Source organism: Cryptomeria japonica, chromosome 5 (genome assembly GCF_030272615.1).
Source record: "Cryptomeria japonica chromosome 5, Sugi_1.0, whole genome shotgun sequence".
In the NCBI taxonomy this organism is placed as follows: Eukaryota; Viridiplantae; Streptophyta; class Pinopsida; order Cupressales; family Cupressaceae; genus Cryptomeria; species Cryptomeria japonica.
The window spans coordinates 362390165-362413859 of NC_081409.1; the positions used below are offsets into that span (position 1 = coordinate 362390165).

Genomic DNA, 23695 nt, shown 5'->3' on the forward strand with positions numbered 1-23695 from the left:
TCACTGTTGCTCTATACATGTCAGGGATACCCAATTCTTCCATTTTGTTCCATAGCTTATCTCTAGGCACCATATCAAAGGCTTTCTTAAAGTCTACAAAACAACAATATTCTTCATCCCCTTGATTGCCCCATATTTTTTCTATCGAATGTTGAAGGGTGATGCAATTATCAATGGTGGGATGTCTAGGCCTAAAACCAGCTTGGCCTTTTTCTCTTTTTCCTTCACGTTCTACCCAACTACTGATTCTATGTTCCACCATGCTCGCAAAAAGTTTTCCAAGAAGGGGGCTGACCATAATAGTTTGGTAGTTAGATGGGTTATTGATATCCCCACTTTTAAAGAGGGGAATAACTACACTAGTTGTGCAATCGATTAGAAAACCATCTCAAATGACACTATTGAGGATTCCATTTATGTGAGGAGTGAGAAGCTAAACTCCCTATTTTAAAAATTTGGGTTGAAGCCCATCAATATCACTAGCCTTACCATTTGCTAAATTGTTTATTCCCTGTTTGATATCATCCACTGTGAATAGCTCCATCGATGAGCTCACTATGGGAGGGAAGTTCTTCTCATGTATTCATTCATAAATAAGCTTTGCATATTCTAGCCATTGAGCATCTATAATACTGTTCTTAGTTTGTTTTCTCCTTTTTTGTAGTTCCTTCCAAAAATATTTGGGATTGTGTTTTCCAAGAGAGATTAACTCCTTCCTTCTTTTATTTACATATCCTTCTTTTTTTGCTTGAACCAATTTTGCATACTTCTTATTTTCTTTGCTCAAATCTTTCCCTTTTAAAGATCTCTTGGCTACCTTACACTCTTAATCATACCATGCGGGTTTGTCGAGAAAGTATTTGCGATCCTCTTACTATTACAATTCCTTTTACATGTACTCAAAGCCTTGTGAATTATAGGGATTAGCAAACTACTATGAACATGTCCACTCTCCTTATTGACCCTTTCATCTGCCAAAATATTATTTATTTCAGTCATGTATTTTCTTGTTGCATGCGAGATACTCACCAACTATTGTGATATTGTTGTGTTGCTTGCTATAAAGTCTTTTCCGTAAGTAGTCACAAACTATGTTGTTAGAAGGAAGTTTTTGCTTCATACAATAATGATGTCAACTTTATAATAATATTTTATTTGAATTAAATGTAAAGGTTGTGATTTTCTTGAAAAAAATAAATTTCACTTACTGTAACTAATAGGAGAAAAGAAAAAATGTTATTTTTAAATTATTTAAAATAAAAATTAAAAATAGACTAAAAATTTCCGTCATAGATTATGTTGTTAGAAGGAAGTTATTGCTTCATATAGTAATGATGTCAGTTATAATAATATTTTATTGAATTAAATGTAAAAGTTGTGATTTTTTTGAAAAAAATTAATTCACTTACTAGAAAAAAGAAAAATGTTATTTTTAAATTATTTAAAATTAAAATTAAAAATAGACTAAAAAATTTTGTTCAAGAATTTTAATTATCTGCAACTATTAGTTGAACTAATTTTAAAACAAGAGTTGTGATAGAACTAGAGTCCCTGCCTTTTGCCAAAAAAATGAGATTTGTTCTATGTTTAAAACATCTGTGTGATACATGGAAATCATTGTTACAATGTAGGAAATGTTTGTTTTTGTGGTAGATCACTCTTCAATGTCTGGAAACTCCCCATCAACTCTGATGTTGGTGATGTTTTTTGGTCATGAAATGCTGGTAGCACACTACTAAACATGCTTCTCTTTTCTATCTTACTTTATTAGCTTTCTACAATGTTAATACTTGAGAAAAGATGCTACATATCAATAATCTATATTAGTATACTAAAAGTGCATAAAATATAAAGTTAAATAAATCTACAATCATGAATGCTATCTGCACTTGATGCCACCATAACCTAAGTAAGGAGAAGAAACTAAATACAAGCAATTTCCTTTGAGTTGAACTATAAAGTATTTAACAAGATTATTAAGCAGAAGAACAAAGCATCACTTAGATAAGTAAAAATATGATATAAATATTTCAAACTCTAAAGAACAAAATAAATAAGGTAGAAAATGAGGTAACATGGAAAAATTCCATGGAATGTAGTCCTAACTTCTGAAGTGCAGTGGGGCTACAATTTAATGGATGCACTATAGTAGCTTGACTTGTATGCCTCTAAAAACTTGAAAATGCTTCTTCCATTCAATCAAGGATTAAATTCTTTAGTAATATCAATCAAGTGTTGCAAAATGTGAAAGGGTCGAAGGAAAGCATAAGAATCTTAAAACAATGAAATGATTTCTTGATTGCTTGTCAAGCCAAATAGTTATCTAAGATTGGTCCTATGACAATATTGTTGGCAACAATGCAGCAAACTGATAGAGGGAGGGGGGTGAATCAGTTTGCACCAAAACTTCAGGAACTTAAACCACAAAACATATATGATGATTAACAATTAGAGAAGGAAACAACACCACATCAATAACACACATAACAACAAGATTTTTGACATGGAAAACCCGATTAAGGGCAAAACCATGGTGGGAACCTACCCACAATGAGATAGTACCATGTTAGGAGTAAACATGAATATTACAATGGGAATGCACATGCATTTAGACACACTGCCTAGAGCTGACTACTCAAAATAAGAAACCCAGAAAGGCTACAACCTTAAGGGAAGGCTCATTGCCTTACAAGAAGTCTCACTAACTTATAAAAACATTCAGACTAAAATCCGGATTATATGAACTATGAAAATAACATCTCCATATGCTTGAGTATAGTTCCGGTCAAGCACATAGTCTGCTCTGCAACACTTCTCTTCTCCTTCACACTTACAAAAGATTAAATCACTTGTTCGCACATCCAACTCGATCATTCACTCGCATATACAATGCAGACATACATCTTACAAGATTATTACATATATTTATACAAATCCATCAACCTGTATTTCAAGGTCGGCTAAACTCTCAATACAAATTACAAAATAATATCCTCACAGGCTACAACAATACATGCGGACCAAAACAATATCATCTAAGACATAGTCTGGACCCAAATCAATACCGCAAACATGCAATAGCTCCAACATTCATGCCTCGATCATCTGCAACATGCTACAACCACCAAGAATATCACATAACATGAAAAACATCACTAGACAAGGAAAATCTTCAATAATGTGCACAATAATCAATGCAAACAACCAATACACATAGAACATGATCAAAAGACATTCACAAGCAACGTGAATTGCATCACAATAACCTCAACAACTCGGATCATCATAATCATCATCATCTCTCTATTGGAGCTCAAGAACATCAACATAACTGATTGTCAACCTGAAAGATTTGCTTGTGGATATCCAAATCATGAACCAAGCTAACCGATGACACACATCAACATCCAAAACACATTCCACACATCCACAAACAAAGATATAACAAGTCCAGAGTAATACGGAGCACAAACCAAAATACCAGATAACACAAACATTTGCATAACATCCTTAGTACCAGATCTCACAACTTGATCAAATCATCATGTGGACCTCTGCAAATGGGAATGAACCATCTACAAACAACATAACATAAATCCTTCAAACCACATCAACTCATCTGCAGTACACGGGCTAAACCAACTCATCCAATCAAACTGCAATACTGGAATACATAAAACACTTTCCAATAATCTCTTCATCAACAATCTCCACAAATGTCACATATGTTGACATCAATGACTACATATCAGCCAATATACAACAATCTCCCCCTTTGGCATTGATGGCAACATATGAATGTGAAAAACAATCAATGCAAAGAAAGAAATCAACTCATAGCAACCACTCTCAAAATCACAAGGATCAACTCCCCCTTTGACATCAATGAAAAAGGCTCAGGAATTAGTCTTCTCTCCCCAAAAATATGAATATTCGAACCACCAACACTGACTACTCCTCCTGAGTAGCAGCCACACTCACCAATGCAGAGCATAAAATACTTTTGTGAAGTTCATTGGACGAATGCAAATCCATGCACCTTAGTTTTCGTCGGGAGGGGCAATTACCCCTAACTTCTCTTTGAGATACTCAAAAGTATCTTTAGGCAAAGGCTTCATAAAGATATCTGCAATTTGTTTCTTTGTAGATACATACTCCAATCTAACTTCTTTCTCATTCACCTTCTCTCTCAAGAAATGAAATTTGATTGATATATGCTTTGTCTTGGAATGCAACACCAAATTATTTGAAATATTGATAGCATTTGAATTGTCAAAATATATGGCAATAAGCTCAAAATATATAGCAATTGGCTAAATTTTCTGTCAACATCACTTTCAATTCCTTCTCATGATGGTAGTCCTCTGCATTCATGCCTTCGACAAAGACTTTCATAATAAGAGCCTCTAGCTCTACCTCTAACCTTTCTCTCTCCGAAAAGATATTCTTGAAAACCACCTTATTGCAGACTCCAAGCTGGTCTTTTATATACAAAATCTTTTCTAAAAAACAAAAACTAGGTGTACCTCTTATATGATTGCATTGATTCCACCACTTTTCTAGAAGATCTCTTAATGAAGTTTCTCTCCACCACATGTTCTGGAACTTGAAGTATCCACTACCACCTTGGATTTCCACACCAATATCCATATGCATAGGGTAGTGGTCTGAGATGCTATATGGTAGTGTTTTTTGTTGTAATCTGTATTCCTTCCTTCATCCAATAAGGTCCAATCAGAAACCTATTCAAATGCTCTAAAATGTTGGAGAATCCCATCCGTCTATTGGTCCAAGTGAACCAACCCTCCGAAGGCTTGCAGTCAACGACCTCAAGTCTCTGAACAAACTCCCTGAATCCCAACATATCCTTTGTAATTTTGTTTGTGCCTCCTTTTTTTTCAAAAAGATCTAAAATTGCATTGAAGTCTCCACCCATTACTAATTTTTTATTGCTACTTGCAGAAACCAATTGTCAAATCTCTTCCCATAAGATCATTTTCTCCTGAGATTGTGTGGACCCATATATATTCCATAGTTCAAAATCTGTTTGTTTAGTTTTACTGTGCACCAAACAAGAAATCCAGTTATTGCCTCCTCTAAATCCCTCGACACCAACTGTGGCAAATTTCCACAGTACCCCTAATCCCCCAGTCTTGCCCAATGCCAGTTGGAAGAAACCAGTCCAATCTCTGCAATAGGTTACAAATTTATTGCCCTCTTCCACACTACATTTCGTCTCCTGTAGCAATACAATATCTCTTGCTATTTTAACCAGATGTCGTTTTAACATCCGACGCTTGTCAGGGGCCGTAAGGCCCCTGGCATTCCACGTAGTGATCTTCATTTCTTCCCAAAGGAGCCCTCGACCCCCTTAGTACTTTTCCTTCTGAGAAAATCAGAAACACTAAGGAAGCCCTTCTTAGCCACCTCCTCTTCTCTCTTCATTTTATTTGTTTTCCTTCCCCTACCACCTTTGTTCCTTTCCATGTTTGCAATCATAGTTTGACATAAACTCCTTTTGGCCACAATACCCAATTCACCATTGTCCATCTCCGCTTCTAATTCCTTTTCGCTCTCCGAGCATACTTCATGGGAGTCTCCTACCCCATTGTCCGGTTGCTCATTGTTCATTTCTGCCCTTAAATCCCCTTGTTCGTCTTGAGCAACTGAATTTTGGGGCGGATCTTGGTTTTCATCCTATGATTTGTTTTTGATTAATAAAGCAGTGAGAACAAGGGCACTGACCCTTTACATAGCATAACTATTAAAAACCACAGTGCAGAAACAACACTATAACAACAACTAACAACAAAAAGAGACCAAGTCTTTAGAAATTAGAAACAACAACAAAAAACAAAAACAAACTACAGGGGTGCCTTGCGCATCCTAGTGGCATCCATGACACTATTCCATTCATTGGACAAGAGCTTGTAAAGGTCCCTAGCCTCTTGCTTATCCTCCTCCGCGTTTGCAGTACGTTCCCTCAATAGAGAGAGGGTGAGCACTGAGATGTGTAACACCTGCAAATGAAATTTGTTAAGGCCCGCCATTTGGGCATCCCAGGGCTCCATCTTACTCTTGAGCCGGTTGACATCGTCCATGATAGCCTGCAATTCAAGCACGGGGCCCAAGTTCTCAATCCTCTGCGTGATGTCCAACACATCCATGCACAACTTTTCCAATTCCTATAGAGTAGGGACACCCTGGGAGTTCACAACATAATTAAAAATTATTATAATAATAAAAAAATTAACTTATTTTATCTAAGATTTTTATAAATCTTTTAATTAATTTTAATATAATCAAATAAATATAACTTTTAAACATAAAACGAAAATTTTAAAATTAAACTCAAATTATAATATAAAAATCAATAAAAACATACCAAATCAAAAATAATTTATTTCACCCCAATAAATATAAAACTAAACAAAATTTTTAAAATTTTTTTTAAAAAAAAATACGAATACCTAGTTAATGGGCATAATATTAACGGCATGTGTAAATCCCCGTTAAATGGTTTTCAACATTAGTAAACATTTTAATTGTTCACCTCTCCTCATTTCTGATTGGACACAGTAAAAGTGCTGGCAAAAATGTGCTCAGCCAATTAAAAAATACCAATAAAATCAGCAAAAAAATTATTTAAATAATAAAAAGCTCCACAAACTAAAGATAATACTTTATTTTCTTGACTGGCACTGTTCCCGATGAATGAATTAATTAGTTTTGAGGCATGTGATAACATCAATAAAAATTGAATGAATGCTTGGCAGAAACTAAAAGTAAAAAATCACTTATATAGGAACTCTTAGAAATATTATATAAACTTTAGAAATATAATCTGTCCGACTGTTTCTGTGTAAACTGATATTTGAGACTTTTATCCTTTCCAGACTTTCCTGCTTATGTTGGTGACTGTAGCCTATCTCTACTCAGCGCCGAGGGGCTGGATGACCATTGCAACAGTCTGTTTTTTTTCCTATTAATAGAATAGTGCCGTTGATGAAACGGCCTATCTGATTTTTATTGCGTTTTACAGAAAAATGTCGTTGATGAAAGGGCCTGTGTTTTTTTCTTTTTACGAAATAGTGCCGTTGATGAAACGGCCTGTGTTTTTTTCCTTTCTATAGAATAATGCCGTTGATGAAGGGACCGTTGATTTCTCTATGTATATATAGAGGCAACCTCAGATAATCTATACACAGCTCAATATCAGTTTTGCTTGAGTGTAAACTATGGGGCGCAGCTTGAAATGCTTTTCTCTGTTTTGTAGGTCAAATGTGGTTGATTTCTGAAGTTTTGGGTTAGAATGGGGTAGCTCTGGCTTTCCTGGCCGCTTCCCTAGATTTTCAGAGAGGCCATATTGTGGTTTCTGTGGCGGCGATTTCCAGGGCACTCCAATTAGGGTTTCCATGGGCTAAATCAGAATCGCCCTGGCGGCCATCGGGAAGCTCATGTTTGCCCAATTCTCTGCCTTGGAACCGGTCTGCTGGGCCCAATCCAAGCCTGGACTACGGCTTCAAGGGTGCCCAACTCTCTACTTCCTTCTATTTTATTTTATTTCATTCCTTCACTCTTTTCTACAATATTTTGTAGTTAGCCTCTTTTGGGAGTGAAAATTTTATGGAATATTTTATGTAGTATTTTACTGATATATGTGTTCATTCTATAACTTTGAGAGTAATGCATTCTGGTTTGTCACCCTTTTATTTTATTTTATTGCAGATAATCTTTCAGGGCAATAATGAATTACTATGAAGTTGCTCATGTTGGTGGTTGTTAGCTTTTCTAAGTTTCTATATATTCTCTGACTGCATCTTGGAATATAAATTGCCGTTTGAGCAGTGTAATATAGGTGGCCCTGTAATGCGTTGGATGAACAAGGTTGGTCCTTACAACAATCTTCAAGAAACATATATTTACTCTGTTTCTGATTTGGGTTTAGCTGTTCTTGGATCTGAATTCTGGTGTTTTGAGTCTTGAGTCTCATTTACTTTTTCAATTGTTATTGAAGGATAGGATTTGAAATTATCGTAATAATGGTATGGATTCTATTAGTCTTCTGCTCTATTTACTGCTCTATTTGAAGTTTAATTGTCGTGGATGTATTTAATTTATGATCATGATGGATGGACAATTTAAAAGTTATTGTTGTGGTCAATGGCTTTTCTCAATAGTCTAGTGTGCATATTGATCTTGGGATTTTTTCTGATGCTGACCTGGATCTAGATATTTCCCCTCTGCTGGCTGTTTTTTATTTGAAAAAAGATGCAGTACTACATTGACAAGTTAGATAAGAAATTTGGTGACAGTTGATCTTAGGTGCTTTTATATGGTATGAATTGTTTTTATATGTACTGGTCTGCTCTTTCAGGTTGTTCCCTGTTTTAATCATTTTGTTTAGCTGGTTATATGGTGCTAGGTCATGGTACATAGGTTCTGAAGGGTTGATATGGATGGATTAATGTGTGTGGATTTTCTGAGTTTGGTCACTGCTGTGTTAAATATTTGTACATCTTTGGTCAGCTGCTTGAAGGTGCTATATTTCAAAACTATTTCTAGTTCCCTTTTTTTTTGAAGTTGCATTCTATGAAAGGCATCAATTTAGAAAAACCCATGTTAGAGAGATGGACTTCGAAAAGCTGGACCTTCAGATGTGTGGTCTTTCAAAAGGAGTGCATCAAATACCTGTTGTGATATTGATTTTCTTCTACGAAACCAGGGGAAGAATATTAAAAAAATAAGAAAATGTCGTATTTTCAATTTTTTTTTAATTTTTTCAACATTAAAATCAAAATTAAAATGCAATATTAAATTTATTAATTCATATCAAATATTTATAATTTTAAATTAATTAATATTATAAATTTTAAAATTTATAAATAGAAAATAAATTAAATAATAAAATATTAAATAATAAATATTATACTTTGCTTTTTAGTATTTAGTTAGTACTATTTTGATTTCCATATTGCAACTGACAATGAAACAATATGGCAGCAGTGTAGCCTTTGGGCATTTTGTATGTTATTTCTTTAATATCTATTATGAAATGCATAATGATAATGTTGTATGTTCGATATTTGCATTCTAGAATGTTTTCATAGTATCATACACATGCTATATCCATGTTTTCATATGAATATAATGTATAGATGCATGCTTTATCCATGTTTTCATATGAACATTTAGAATTTACCTATATATTTTAAATTTTCCCTATATTTTATATAGCCATTCCCTTTGCCATCCCCCGTCCCCAAATTTGACAAAAAAATTTGCCTACTCGTCCCCCTGCCCCCCTGTCCCCCGTCCCCCGTCCCCCGTCCCCGAAACTTGGGGTAATGTAGATTTTCTTAAAATATCTCAATTCACCATTTCAATTTTGTTAAGGTTATAGTGCATTGCCATTTGGAGAATCATATCTTAGTGATTGTCCTTGATTGTAGAGGCCGAAAAAGGCATGTACTCCCACCTGCAAAGTCATCACATTTTTATAGCGTTTGATTTTCTTTAGACAGTAAATTAAATATTCTACCAACTCTCTACTTTTTATTTTATTTTTATTTATTTCCTGCGCTCTATTCTGTTAGATTTTGTAATTAGCCTCTTTTGGGGGTGAAAATCCTATAGAATATTTTTATGCTGTATTTTACTAATATATATGTTCTTTCTATACATTTTTTAAATAATTTCAGATAATCTTTCAGGGCAATAATGAATTACTATGAAATTGTTCATATTAGATTTTTTGAGTTGTTCTCTGACTGCATCTTGGAATATAAAAATCTGACTTTGTATATTGTATTAAGCAGTGTAATATAATTATTAGTTCCTGCCGCTAGGCAGGATACTTTTGCATTCACCTGGATCAATTTATTTTTTTCAGGTGACCAATCAGTTGTGACGATTTTTAAAAATTTGTGTCATGTTGTATAGTTTAAATGTTTATACATATTTAAATAATTTAAATAACATTATTTATTTGCTTTCCTATTGGCTAGCAAGAGCTACAGTAGTAGTAAAAAATATATAAGAATTTTTTCCCTGAGCTATCGTGCATATTAAATGTTTTTAAAGTTGTTTTCCATGCATATTAAATGTTTTAAAGTTGCTTCGTGTGCAAATTAAATGTTTTAAGTCGGTTTGTGCAAATTAAATGTTTTAAGTCGGTTAGTACATATTAAATGTTTGCATCATCGATGGAGTAATAGGATGCTTTCTTGTCCATTTTTCTTTGCAACACATTCTCGACTTTCCTCCTCCTTCGTCTGTCTAGTTCTACTTCTTACATTTTCTGTTTCAGGGACTTGTATACATTTTTGACAGTTTCAGGGACATATCAAAGCGCTGGTATTTTATTAGTTTATTAAAATTAATTTGTCTGTTGTAAATTTCCTTTTAATGTACACAAGTGAATTTTCTAATGTTAGTCTGGTTTTTTTGGGTGTGCTTTGTATTTTCCTTTTCCTTTTTAAATTTTTTTTTGTGTCATCGAAATTACTGAGTTGTTTGCTTGTATGTAAAGGTTTTGCAGATAAACCTTTAGGGTTTTGTAGTGATTTGTCAACGCTAGAGCCTTGGATGCATTGTGGGGTGTGTTAAATCTTATTGTCAACCCATGAAGTTCGAACGAGTTAAATCCGGGCAATGTTTATTAGATAGGCTTTATTTTGTTTTTGGTGTCTGTAACTCTTTATACAATGTTTATTTAGAAGACAAAAATCTTTTGAGTCTTTTTGTCAAAGCTTGAAGACTAAAATTTCCTAATTCTGATAGGAAACAGAATTATCTTTTCGTAAAAAATATTTTAAAAAATTTAAACCCATTTTTTTTGAGGGCTTCCTATAGCTAAAGCTTTTATTAATAGAAATGATTGCCGGCCCTCCACTACATAAAAATCTATTTTGTGCATTCACTCCAGAATATGGGCAGCACAATGTTCTCGACGGAGAATCTGGCAAACAACAAATTTATAGTTTGCCTCAAAGTCTTCTCTATGATCTGTGACTAGTAATTGCGAGTTAAATCCGGGTAGTGTTTATTAGATAGGCTTTATTTTGTTTCTGGTGTCTGTAACTCTTTATACAATGTTTATTTAGAAAAAAAAAATCTTTTGAGTCTTTTTGTCAAAGCTTGAAGACTAAAATTTCCTAATTCTGATAGAAAACAGAATTATCTTTTTGTAAAAAATATTTCAAAAAATTTAAACCCATTTTTTTGAGGGCTTCCTATAGCTAAAGCTTTTATTAATAGAAATGATTGCAGGCCCTCCACTACATAAAAATCTGTTGTGTGCATTCACTCCAGGATATGGGCAGCACAATGTTCTCGACCGAGAATCTGGCAAACAACAAATTTTTAGTTTGCCTCAAAGTCTTCTTTATGATCTGTGACTAGTAATTGTTGTTATTTTTAAATTTGACTAAAATATTCTTTGTTTTTTTTGTGCAAATGAAAGTGTTAATAAAGCAAACAACTTGACTTTTGTCAAAGTGTAAGTTAAACGTCATTCATATGGAAGGGGATTTATTTAAGAGGTGAAACTTGAATTGGGATTAACTGCAATTTAATCTGAATTTTCCCCATTAATTTTCTCCCAAGAACCCTAATTCTTTCACAAACAATACCTGGGTTTTTTACTTTCGTCTTCAAAGGTAGCTTGTATATCTGATTTATCTGGATGCATTTAATTTGTTACACAGACCTACACAAATCCTTGTTGTAGTCATCTGTGTCGTAAATTGTTAGTATTTTTCCATTTACCTCCTAACCCTTCTATCGTAATGTACAATGCGTGTAGAAATGCATATATTCTATTTAAAACAAAATACATACATGTTTGAATTTGAATGCATAAGTTTTTTAATTGCTGAACTCATAACTTCATATACGTGTATTTTTCCTTATAGAGTACCTATGAATTTTTCGAAATAGTACCCTACCCTAACAATTTCAAATCCTATTAAGAAATCCAAAGAGGATGGAGAGGAGAAATATTTATGTCGTTCAACTGAATGGATGGAGAAATTCAATAACATAATATACACCAAATTCCCTTGTAAATGAACTACTTAAAACATATAAATTCTTCAAAATGAAAGAAAAAACAGGAGAGCAGAGTATAAGATGTACTGACCATTTTCTATCCATAACTCCAATCAGCCACTCCAGAACGTAGAATTCTTGCTGCTGCCTACCTCCATGCCCATTAAAAATGATGCTCCACAGAAAAAAAATACACAAAATACCAAAACAAAAAACTGCAATTCAAACCCAGAAAGCAAATGAAAACATCTGAGTATAGAAATTAAAAATTACAAACTAAAACTCAGGAAAGAAAGACTCAAAGGCATGGCCACGCCAAAAGAAAAAATTGAACTTACAAAAGAAAATATAAACAATTCTGTAAATATAAACCTACTAGCCATGTGGCCTGAGGCATTAACACATGAATTGAATCCCGTGGGAGAAAAAAATAGGAAATCCAAAATTACACGAGGCATATAGCATATCAATTAGTTACTTAAAAATCTCTGGGCTTGTTTCAGTGTAATTCAGCCTTTGGCTGACAATTTATCATTCCAAAATATGCTGAAATTAGGTACCCACCCTTCAAACGGTTATGTATGCTTTAAATTTTTTAAATGACTATGTTTGCTTTAAATTTTTAATTTGATATGTATCTACAAGAAAAATTCTAATAGTGCAAGTAGAAACTAATAGTACTGGCAGTGAAACTAATACAAAGAACTGTGTATCTCACAGAACTTCACTTTGAATTGCACCAAAATTCAACCTCGTGATAATTTCCAGTTTATTACTTTGTAGCCTTATGCTTTTAGTGAAGTAATGTAATAAACTTGGCTCTAACAATATAAAACAGTAGCTTATATGTAATGCTATTGAAAATTCAAAATATCTCACGGTTCTTAAAATAGAATGTTAAAGTTATAGTGACAACCTCGGTGATTGCTGATATCGTATAACCTGGTTGTATCTTCTTCAAAAGAAGCTCTTTTGCAACATCATCTGGCAAATCAAAGACTGTTCCTTCAACCTACAAAGATCAATATCGATAGATCGATATACAATGATCAATACTAATAGTTTCTGAATCTTATTTTCATAATTAACTCTGAACACTATCTAATAGAAATAACTAAATGAAAAAAGCTACAAACGTAGCTATCTATTCTCTTGAATTGAATTCACAGATGCCAATCGACTTATATTATGGATAGCTAAATACAGTTAGAGACCTGTAATCATGGCTGTCTCAATGCCCCCCTCATCCTCTTGAGCAACAACAGTTCCCAGTGCAATAACAGCTAAATCCTCAATTGTCCATGTCTCAAACTCATATTTCCATGGCATCTATTGAGACGAAAATCAACTTTTGAAGAAATAGCAAGAGAGCTGTACGCATACACGCGCCCAACTGCATGTATTTGTCTTCCCAACTTAAATCTCCTACTTCTTCCCTTGGCCACGTGTTGGTCTTTCTTGACACATGGCATATATTTCCTTTCTATTTGGTTCAATATTTCCAATGTCTGTCTAATTATGAAATATATTATTCTTGATAAAATATATTAATGGACATTTATATTGTTTTGCAATATACTTGAACCTTACATTAGAATGAATTAAAAAAATTAAAGCTATAATTTCAAGAAAATGCAATGAACATAAGGAAAATAAAATTTGTTGGTTTTTTATTACTGCTTACACCTCATGTTCAATATGATTCAATTCTCTGTCTCAAGTAGTTTGGACACAGTATCGGTTTTTTAATAAAATATCAGTTTTTAGTCAATAGACAGATGTCTTGAATCAACAAAGTGGCCATCGCTAAGTTTATATGAGTTGTCTTCTTTAATCTAGAGTGGCTCATGCCATTTTTTTGGCTGCTAATTGGATTAGCCTAAAGTTCATAATTTGTTTCAAAGAATTAATTATTTGATCTACAAAATGAGTGATAAAATGTGATAAGTTCTAGTTTTGATTTTACTTATAGTGGTAATAATACAATTTTACATTTGTTCTCAGATACTTCAAACAAATCGTATGTTCTTTTTTATTAATTAATATTCCTTATCTTTCTCTTCAGAGGTGCTGCAAAATATGTAACTGTACACGCACATTTGCAAAGAACACAAAGAAAAAGAGACGACCTTCGCTCATTGACATACGCATTCATATTCCTTCTCCATAGAAGATTGCACCTGCAAGGTTACCAGGTATCTATAGTAAACATGTATCTTGTTTTTAGTACTTTTTTAAAAGGTTTTCCTCTATATTCATGACTCCAATTGAGTTTCTAAGTTCTGGAATTCTTTGCAAATTACAATCAAATGGAAGTATGTAACTCTTTGCTTCTACAAATTTCAAATTTATAATATCTAACTTCATCCTCCACTTTCCCTTTTGTTGTTTCAGTACACTAAAAAATATTCCTTCAACCATGTACCAGAAATGCGAGTCTTTTTAATTAAATTAATTTTTCTTTTTATTTACTATTGAACACTTGCTGAAGAAAACTTAGGAATAGACTCATTATAATTAAGGTTTAATTTTTACATTTTTATTTTATTTTTTATTTTTTATACAATTAGAATTAATTAATTAATTAATTAAAAAAAAAAAGAAATAAATTAGAATTACATTTTTTATTGTAATTATTTTTGATTGAAATAATAAATTAAATCATAAGTTTAAAAACGTATTCCCCTCTTTATTGTGGCAAGTGGGTTATGTCATTGAGTTTGTACAAAAAAGTAAAAAGCCAGTTTGTAATTCATTGACTTATTTGATTTCACCTCCTCTCTTAAATTAGTAATAATTAGATTTATAAAAAAACATTATTATTTATAATTCAAATTATTTTTTATAGTATTTATTGTAATGGTGATAATTTTGTTTGTAAAGTGATTGGTTCATTTAAAACACACCACGGTTAATAAAAATCTTAATAGAAAAATCTCATGGTTTTAGGTTTTCCAACTTCTAACTTTTTTATCCCTTAAGGAATAATCTAATATATATAGTGACATCATGACTCAATCCACATAATATATATATATATTTTGTAACACTCATTTTAAACAATTGAAATTAAATCTTTTCAACTACAAGAGAATTTTTTAATATTAAAAAGGAATTTTAATATATTAAATTAAAATTTGATAACACTAACTTCTCTTCTCTCCCTTCTTGTCCCTCTTTACCTATCTCTCTTTAGCTCTCCCACTCTCTCTATGTGCTTCTATCCCTTTCCCTCTATCCTTTTATCATATTGCCACATATACCTCTATTTCCCCCTCTCCCTCTCCCTCTCCCTCTATACCTATCTATCTCATCCACTCCTTATGTACTCATCTTTCTCTCTACCTTTATCTCTCCCTTTGTGTCTACCTCTACTTCTTCCTCTCTATCTATCTATCTCCTTATCTATGTCTCTCTCTTTTTCAAACAACTGTATTTTGAAATTGATGTTTCATTGTTTCTTGAATTTCAAAAATTACAATGATAAAATCTGGCATCTTAAAGTCCTTATGGCCTTAAATTTTCTTTGCAATTGTGTCATGTATTTGTAAGAAAATTCAATTTTTTCCCCTTATGTTTCCGCTTATCTTTTATAATTTGGGTTTTCCAAGCATTGATAGCATCTAACAATTCTTATACTAACATTCAAACTCCACTTTCAGGCTGGCATTTTATTCACGTAAGTAGATATTTTAGCATAAGAGCTTTGTTTAGGTCAAGAGGGCTTTTGTAATTACCCTGATCTTAGTTCCGAACTTTGTTAGTCTAATTTACCATTCTTAATAATTGTTCATTATTCACAATGCTAGAATAGTGGTAGAACTTGCAAGAAACCAAGTTGATTGGTTTCATAGGTAACCAATTAAATACTATCAAAAAAATCTATTGCATATTTTTTATATGATGGTCTGATTTTCTGTAAAATATTGAAATATTCTATTATTATTCTTCTCAATAATTATGAATACTAATATGTTTCTCCTTTTGTCATCCATAGAAAAGAAAAGTATTAATTACAAATAGCAGCAACATTTAAGACAAGGAACAAGTCTACTGGATTATCAAACACCATATTACAAGGTACGCTTTTTCACTCATTTTCTATTCCTTATAGTTAGCAGTCTATAGTTTGCTTTCATGTTCCAAAATCAAATTTTAAGCAAACAACTATATTTTGAAATTAATGCTTCATTGTTTCTTGAATTTGAAAAATTGCTATCATAAAATCTAGCATGTTAAAATCCAATATACCTTGATATTAAATCTAGTTATGTAACAATATAAAAAGAAGATTGCTTTCCTGGCAATCATATCCTAGTGGCAGTGTCAATTTTATCAACTAGGAGAAGACATCGCACGTACGGAGAATTCTCATAAAATAAAATAGGAATTATATTATATGAAAAATTAGTTAGCGAACAATAAAAAAAAAAGATCAGTTTGCCTACGATTATATGATTCTAACAATATTGATTTTGTCAACTAGGAGAAGATATCACGAAAAGGAAAACAGTCTCCTAGTAACAAACAAACAAAATTTACAGCTTCTAGCCACATATACATCATACTTATAAGGTCTCATTTGTCTAAGACAACAATTGTGCATTTATCAAAAAAAATGAAGAGATCAAGAGAGCAACTAGACAAACAAAAAATAGAAATTATTGACATAGACAACTACAAGATTACAAGCAAACCTCAAATTGTCAGCATTGACAATATACTACAAAAAGAAGGTCTATATAGAATAAGTGCATTTACATACAATATTGGAGATTGCTTGTTTGACTCATTATCATACCTACTAAACCATCAATACACATCAACACAACTGCGGATCGGAACCATTGATTACTTCTTAAGTTGCCTTGCAAAAGGTGAAATAGAAGCAATCAACTCATTTAACCGTGAACTAAATCCTCAAACTCTATATGAATTACACAAAATACAAGATCCTGAGACATACTTTCGAAGAATGCGATTAACAGCAAAACCAACTACAATTGGCCAAGCGAATGGATTATGGGGAGACATATTTTGTATACAATGGCTATCCAAGTAGCTAAATATACAAATATGTCTTTGGTCAATGTCCACAGGGAAAAAGTACTACCATTCCAACCCATCACCAAATAGACAATCGTATTCCATCCTCTTCCATGATGCAAATCCACTTGCAGGACATTTTGAACCACTTTTAAGATTACAAACACAAAATCTGCAATTCCAACAAACCATAACGCTGAGAGATGTCAAAAAATCTATCAGAACTAATACAAAGGATGAATTAATAAAATTTACAAAAAGTCAAAGGCCAGAAAATAGTAACATGAGCACAAAAAACAAAAGCCCAGGCAATATCAACACAGATACACCTAAAGAATACAACGGACAAAAAACAAACTCCCAGCCAATATTTTCATTGCGCCAATTGAAGAAATTGATTAAAAGTGCCAAAGAACATGAAACAATGGACCTAGTAGAACCACAAAAAGTCGAACATATAGATACAATCCTGAATTCCGAAGATCAACAACAAATGCAAAACAACCATACACCAATATGTTCAAGTTCAAAAAAGAGGAGAACACTATCGCCAATAGAAATTTTCCAAACTGCAATCCTAGACACACCAAAACATGCATGTTCAATTTGCCAACTACTATGTTTCAAAAAAGACATTAGAATTTTCAGAGAAAAGCAAAAACATACATACAACAAACTACTCAAATCCAATAATGTTGTATTAACAAATTCAATTTGTTGCAAATGCCATATTGCATTAAAACAATCAATTACACCTAAGTATGCTACACCACATAATATGCGAACAAATAAACCATTGCAGTATGTACAAATATTAACACAACTAGAAGAACGCCTTGTCTCACTTAGAATTGCATTTGCCCAAATTTGGGAACTAGGATACAAAAGATCTCAAATGGGATTAACAGGTTCTATCATCAATGTTCCAGTTAACATGAACATTATACAAAAAGCATTGCCACAATCAGTTAGCAATACATCAACAATTGCTGTATCTCTAAAAAGACGCTTGGAATATAAAAATGCATTCCAAACAGGAATGGTGCGACCAAATATGGTTATGCAAGCTCTTGACCAATTAACAAAAACTACATTGTACATAATGGAAAATGTTGAAATAAACAATGATTGGAAACAAGCTCTACAAAGCAACAGTGAAAATGAAAACAATGTTGAAATTAGTGCAACTGAAATTGAGTCAGAAAGTGAGTTAGAACAAGAAAATCCATCTGAAACTTTGATACATGGATTCACTGAGTCTGCATGTATACATAGAATGCAGGATAAAATCATAGAAATTGCACCCACACAAGATAATTACCCTATTGGAATCTTTAAAGACAAATATGCTGAGGAAATGAACTTTCCTACACTTTTCTTCGGCAACCCGCGTGATGATGACATTGTCAAAAGATTTAGCTACCAAAAAATTGCACAATGGGAATTGTCAAATTCACAAAGACATTTCGCATACCATACAACCAACCTATTTTTCAAAACCATCAAAATACTTATACAACAAGTATTGTCTACCATGTCAATTAGAATCCGAAAAGGCCAATTGAAAGGTAGAAAGCTACTAGCAAAAGACGTCAAACATAAACCAAACCTAGAAAAATTGTTGAAATCAGATATTGGCTATGTTGACTTCAAAAGAATAAGAATATCACCTGACTACATACACCAACTAAAGAAAAATGTATTTGCAATGATACGCCAATTAGGACCACCAACTTTTTTCCTCACTTTCACTAGTGCTGAACAAAATTGGAATGCTTTGACAAGCACACTTCAAGAACTCCACAACATGCATCAATCAACATTACAACAAGAAGAAGCTTACAACATAAATCAAATAGATAAATTTCAACTCATCAAAAGAGATCCAGTCACTTGTGCACGCTACTATAGACATAGAATAAATGCACTAAAAAAGCTAATAAGTACAGATGACTCTTTCTTTGGAAATGTATTGGACTACTTCTCTGTAACTGAATTCCAAAATCGAGGCAATGAGCATGACCATTTTTTGATATGGGTAAAAGATGCACCAATTTATGGAAAACATAGCAATTCAAGTATTATAGAGTTCATTGACAAGTACATTACATGTGCAACTGAACACCTAGAACCTAGCATAACCATACTACACAAGCATCATCATACAAAGCAATGTAGGAGATCAAAAAATGGAGCTTGTAGATACAATTTTCCACTCCCACCAGTACAAAAAACTATGATACTAGAACCACTAATAGAAAAGAACGAAACAATAATATCAATCGCCAACAATATTCTTTCAAAATTGCAAACAACAAACTATAACATTTCATTCACCTTCCAAATGTTCTTAAATGAACTAGACATTACCGAAGATGAGTACATAATTGCTTTGAGGTCTACAATCCATAGACCCACTCTCTTCTTACAAAGGAAGCCATCAGAAACATGGAACAATAGCTTTGGGAGAAAAATCCCACAGCTCTGGAAAGCAAATACAGATGCACAATTTGTGCTTAATGCATATGTTGCAGCAATGTACTGTAGCTCATACATGGCAAAGGTTGATAAGTCAATGACACAAGCATTCAAAAGAATACGCAAAGAGCACCAACAAGACAATATTGATGCAATAAAAATGATAAGCAAACTTGGAAACACCTTGCTCAACCTACAACAAATGTCATCACAACAAGCTGCTCACATTGTTCTATCACTTCCATTGAATTATAGCTCAAGAAAATGCATATTTATTGACACACGATCTGACAACAACCGCACATTTATATTGAAACCTGTCGAACTATTAAATAAGGAACCAGATGAGTCAGAAAATGTAATCTGTAACTCTTTAATTGACTACTACATAAAACGACCTCAAGCAATTGCACACATTTGTCTTGTAGAATTCGTCTCAAAGTACAACAAAAAAGGCAACAAAATCAATGCAAAGACTAAACCAAATGTTATACGCTTTATCAATTTCAACAAACATACTGATTTAGAGAATCATTGTAGAGAACAATTACTACTCTACGTGCCTTTCATAATAAACGAACATACATTGAAACAAAATGTCAATACATGGGAAGATGCCTATTTACTTCATGAAAAAACAATTCAAAGAAACCGTACAAAGTTTACATACAATATAAATGCTACATGGGGTGACATTGAAAAAGCTATTCATGAAATTAACTATGAAGACAATAACACTCATACCCAATCCTCCATAGGTCAAACAAGTAAACAAAATGAACAATATGACATGCATGAAGATATGCAAACCGTACATTGCAACAAAATTAATAACATAGCCCCCAATGCATTCGAAATTTCTCAACACCCACAAATTATGGACAACAATGACTATTACAAATTGAGGCAAATGTTAAACAAAGAACAACAAACAATTGTCAAGGACATTATAATGAAAAAATTAAAAAACATCAAAGCTCCATTGCACTTGTTCTTGACAGGAGGAGCTGGAACTGGAAAGACTTTTACTGCAAAGGCCATTTACCAAGCACTTCTTCGCATCTACAATAACTCAATTGACAATGACCCAGAGAAACCAAAGGGCCTAATAACTGCATTCACAGGAAAAGCAGCATACAATATAGGTGGAACAACATTACATTCAACATTTCACATACCTTTCAACAAGTCAGAATTTGTTCCATTAAACACTGAAACACTAGATGCAATGTCTAAGCATTACTATCAATTACATGTACTTCTTATAGATGAAATATCACTAGTAGGATCAACATTTTTACGCTACATTGACAAACGATTACGTGATATAATGCAAACGCCTACCGTATACTTTGGAAATCTTTATACGATTTTTTGTGGTGACCTTTATCAAGCACAACCTGTACTTGACTTTGTTGTATTTGAAAATGCCCCAACTTCAACAGAACTAATGCCTTACAATTTTTGGAAAGACAACATAAAATGCTATTCATTAAAAACAACAATGCGGCAAAAAGACGCCAAGTTCATCTCAGTCCTCAATAGAATTAGAATAGGTCAACAAACAGATGATGATTTACAGTATCTAAACTACTTTTGCTTCCACCCACCACCCATTGACCCAACATTCCCTTTTTTATTTTATAGGAGAAAGGATGTTGATATCCATAATAATAATATGCTATCTATCATACCTGGCGAATTAATAGTATTAAATGCAATCGATGAACAAGAGGAAAACAACAATGCGATCCGTCTATATAACCATACAACCGCTCTACCAACTCAAATAAACTTAAAACCAAATATCCTCGTAGAAATCTTCGCAGGAAACTACAACACACAAGACGGCCTGGTAAATGGATCAGATGGAATATTTAAAGCATACACAAAACACCAGGATTTTGATATTATTTGGATAAAATTTAATGACTCAAAAATTGGACAACAGCAAAAGAAAAAACTAGCACATTGCTATGTCCAGCACATTGATAAAGATTGGGTGCCCATACTCAGAGTTGCTAAGCCCATACAGAAAATATTGACAAACACAAAAATTGTTATTCGAAAATAGTTCCCAATACAAATAGCATGTGCACGAACCATACATCGATCACAAGGACTCACAATGCAAGGCCTAGCTTTTGACCCAACTGGCATAAAACAACATGGTTTAACATACACAGCACTTTCGCGAACAAGATCTATTGAATCTTTATTTCTTCTCAAACCTCTAAATCCAACAAATTTCAAAGTCAAACAAAAGATATGCCTAGAAATGTCTCGCCTTGAATCAGATGCACAATGGCAATTTGAAAATGAGATCACATGTTCAAATAACACATCACAAATGCTTCTATGCACATTAAACACTCGTAGCTTAAAAGCCCATATAAATGACATTGTCAATGACTATGATATAATGTCATCTGACATCTTGTGTTTACAAGAACTACACATGAATCCCTCTCAAACCAACAATGTCTTTGAACAGTTTCATAGTCATACGATACATAACATACATGGCATATCAACCTTAACTAAAAAACATTTGTTACTGTCCCGAACAAAAGAACACAAAACAACAAATGTTGAGGCCATAACAGTCACAATACTTCAACCTAACAATGAAATCAATATCTGTAATATTTATGCAAAACCCAATGCTCCAATACTAGAAATTACCACAATCATCAATGAAGTAGTCACATATGCAAACACAGTAAATCCTTTATACATTGTAGGAGATTTCAATATTGACATGTGCAATAAAAACAAAACTACAAAAATCCTTCTACATCAAATGCAACTACACAAATTGCAATTTCTATTAAACGAAGCACACAGTCTAAACAAACCATTAATAGATCACATTTGGTCCAATTCTGATGCAAATATATGTTCTATATACAAATCAGAAGCCTATTGGACTGATCACCTTGCTACTTTCATAAATATTCATCATACCCAACACAATAATATCACCTAATACTATAATAAACATGTCACCAACCACAACCACAACCCGCCCAACTAGCAAACATTATACAAAAAAAATATAGTCTTATATAGTCCAATCCAAAATTATAATTATAATATTATAACACAACTATTTGTACACTTTTTTAGCAGCAAAGCAATGGACCTGAGCACAAGCCCTACAAAACAAGCTCAGTTGAAGCAAGAACAACCAAAGCAACAACAAACACCAAAAAGGTAAGCACATAGCCTCATTTCTATTCAACAAATATTTATACCCAATTTCCCAGTATTAAAAACATCTGATTTTATTTGCTATAGATCAAAAACAAAAACACAAAATTGTATGTCAATTGAAGAACTGAATGCAAGAAAAGCCGGAAACATGTTTGACGGTGATGTTCTTGTAGTCTATAAAGCAACACTAGACAAAGTGAACAAAACACGCGAGGTTTTACGTGCAGATCTAACAGATTTGAAGGCAGAAATGACAATTACATTGAATGTACCCAGTAATCTTGTCCAACAATATGAAAACAAGATTATTCCAGGATCAGGAATATCTATAACAGGATTTCAAATCGCTGCAAAAACAGACTATGATCGCGGAGATTGCGATTGTATATTGATTTTAAAAGAATCATCTATGGTGGAGACCAAACCAAGTATCTGTAAGCAATACAACTTCATTCCAGGTACAACTATCAAACAGTTACTCACAAGCACAAACGAATATGCCACTGGAACAATTGGTGCATTGGTTGTTGCAACAAAGAAAAAAGCTTTCCAATACATGATTGAAATCAAAGATGGCTTCAGCGACATGGACAAGGCAACGGTACGAAACTATCCTTATTCTTCCTCACATAATCTTCTTAATTTTTTACTCTATTTTCAACAAAACTAATTTTCTTACTGGTAAACAGCTACTATTACATCCAAATTTTGCACACCACTACTTAACAATTGAAGAGAAACTCAAAAGAAATGAAATCCCAGCAATGCTGTTTAGAAACGTTGTTAAAAGAACAGATTTAAAAAACACACTTCGGACAGGTTTATCAACAACTATATGCAGATTGAATGATAAAAGAACAATGGACAGACTCAATGCACTACTACATACAACATTTTAGGTACT

General features: G+C 33.0%; 2 protein-coding genes and 1 long non-coding RNA gene across 6 annotated transcripts; 2 read left to right on the forward strand and 1 right to left on the reverse strand.

Moving 5' to 3' along the window:
* Positions 1-2471: 2471 nt before the first annotated feature.
* On the reverse strand, positions 2472-13430 carry LOC131034610 (uncharacterized). Of its 2 annotated transcripts, none has more exons than XR_009103818.1 (3): positions 13266-13430; positions 12968-13063; positions 2472-3105 (listed from the first exon to the last, which is right to left on the reverse strand). It is a non-coding gene; the product is annotated as an uncharacterized LOC131034610 (long non-coding RNA). The 2 variants fall into 2 exon arrangements; XR_009103819.1 differs by having other exon boundaries at positions 2472-3115.
* LOC131034564 (uncharacterized) lies at positions 6810-23690 on the forward strand. Of its 3 annotated transcripts, none has more exons than XM_057966094.2 (8): positions 6810-6968; positions 7277-7528; positions 7729-7887; positions 14117-14246; positions 16049-16131; positions 22705-22791; positions 22876-23392; positions 23481-23690. In XM_057966094.2, the coding sequence occupies exons 6-8, from the start codon at positions 22715-22717 to the stop codon at positions 23688-23690; spliced, it is 804 nt and encodes a 267-aa protein (XP_057822077.1). In that variant the 5' UTR covers positions 6810-6968; positions 7277-7528; positions 7729-7887; positions 14117-14246; positions 16049-16131; positions 22705-22714. The 3 variants fall into 3 exon arrangements, with proteins under 3 accessions (XP_057822077.1, XP_057822087.1, XP_059077446.1); XM_057966104.2 differs by having other exon boundaries at positions 22708-22791; XM_059221463.1 differs by lacking the exon at positions 7729-7887.
* Positions 17876-21649, forward strand: LOC131875930 (uncharacterized). Its single transcript, XM_059220667.1, has one exon. The coding sequence runs from the start codon at positions 17876-17878 to the stop codon at positions 21647-21649; it is 3774 nt and encodes a 1257-aa protein (XP_059076650.1).
* Positions 23691-23695: the final 5 nt, after the last annotated feature.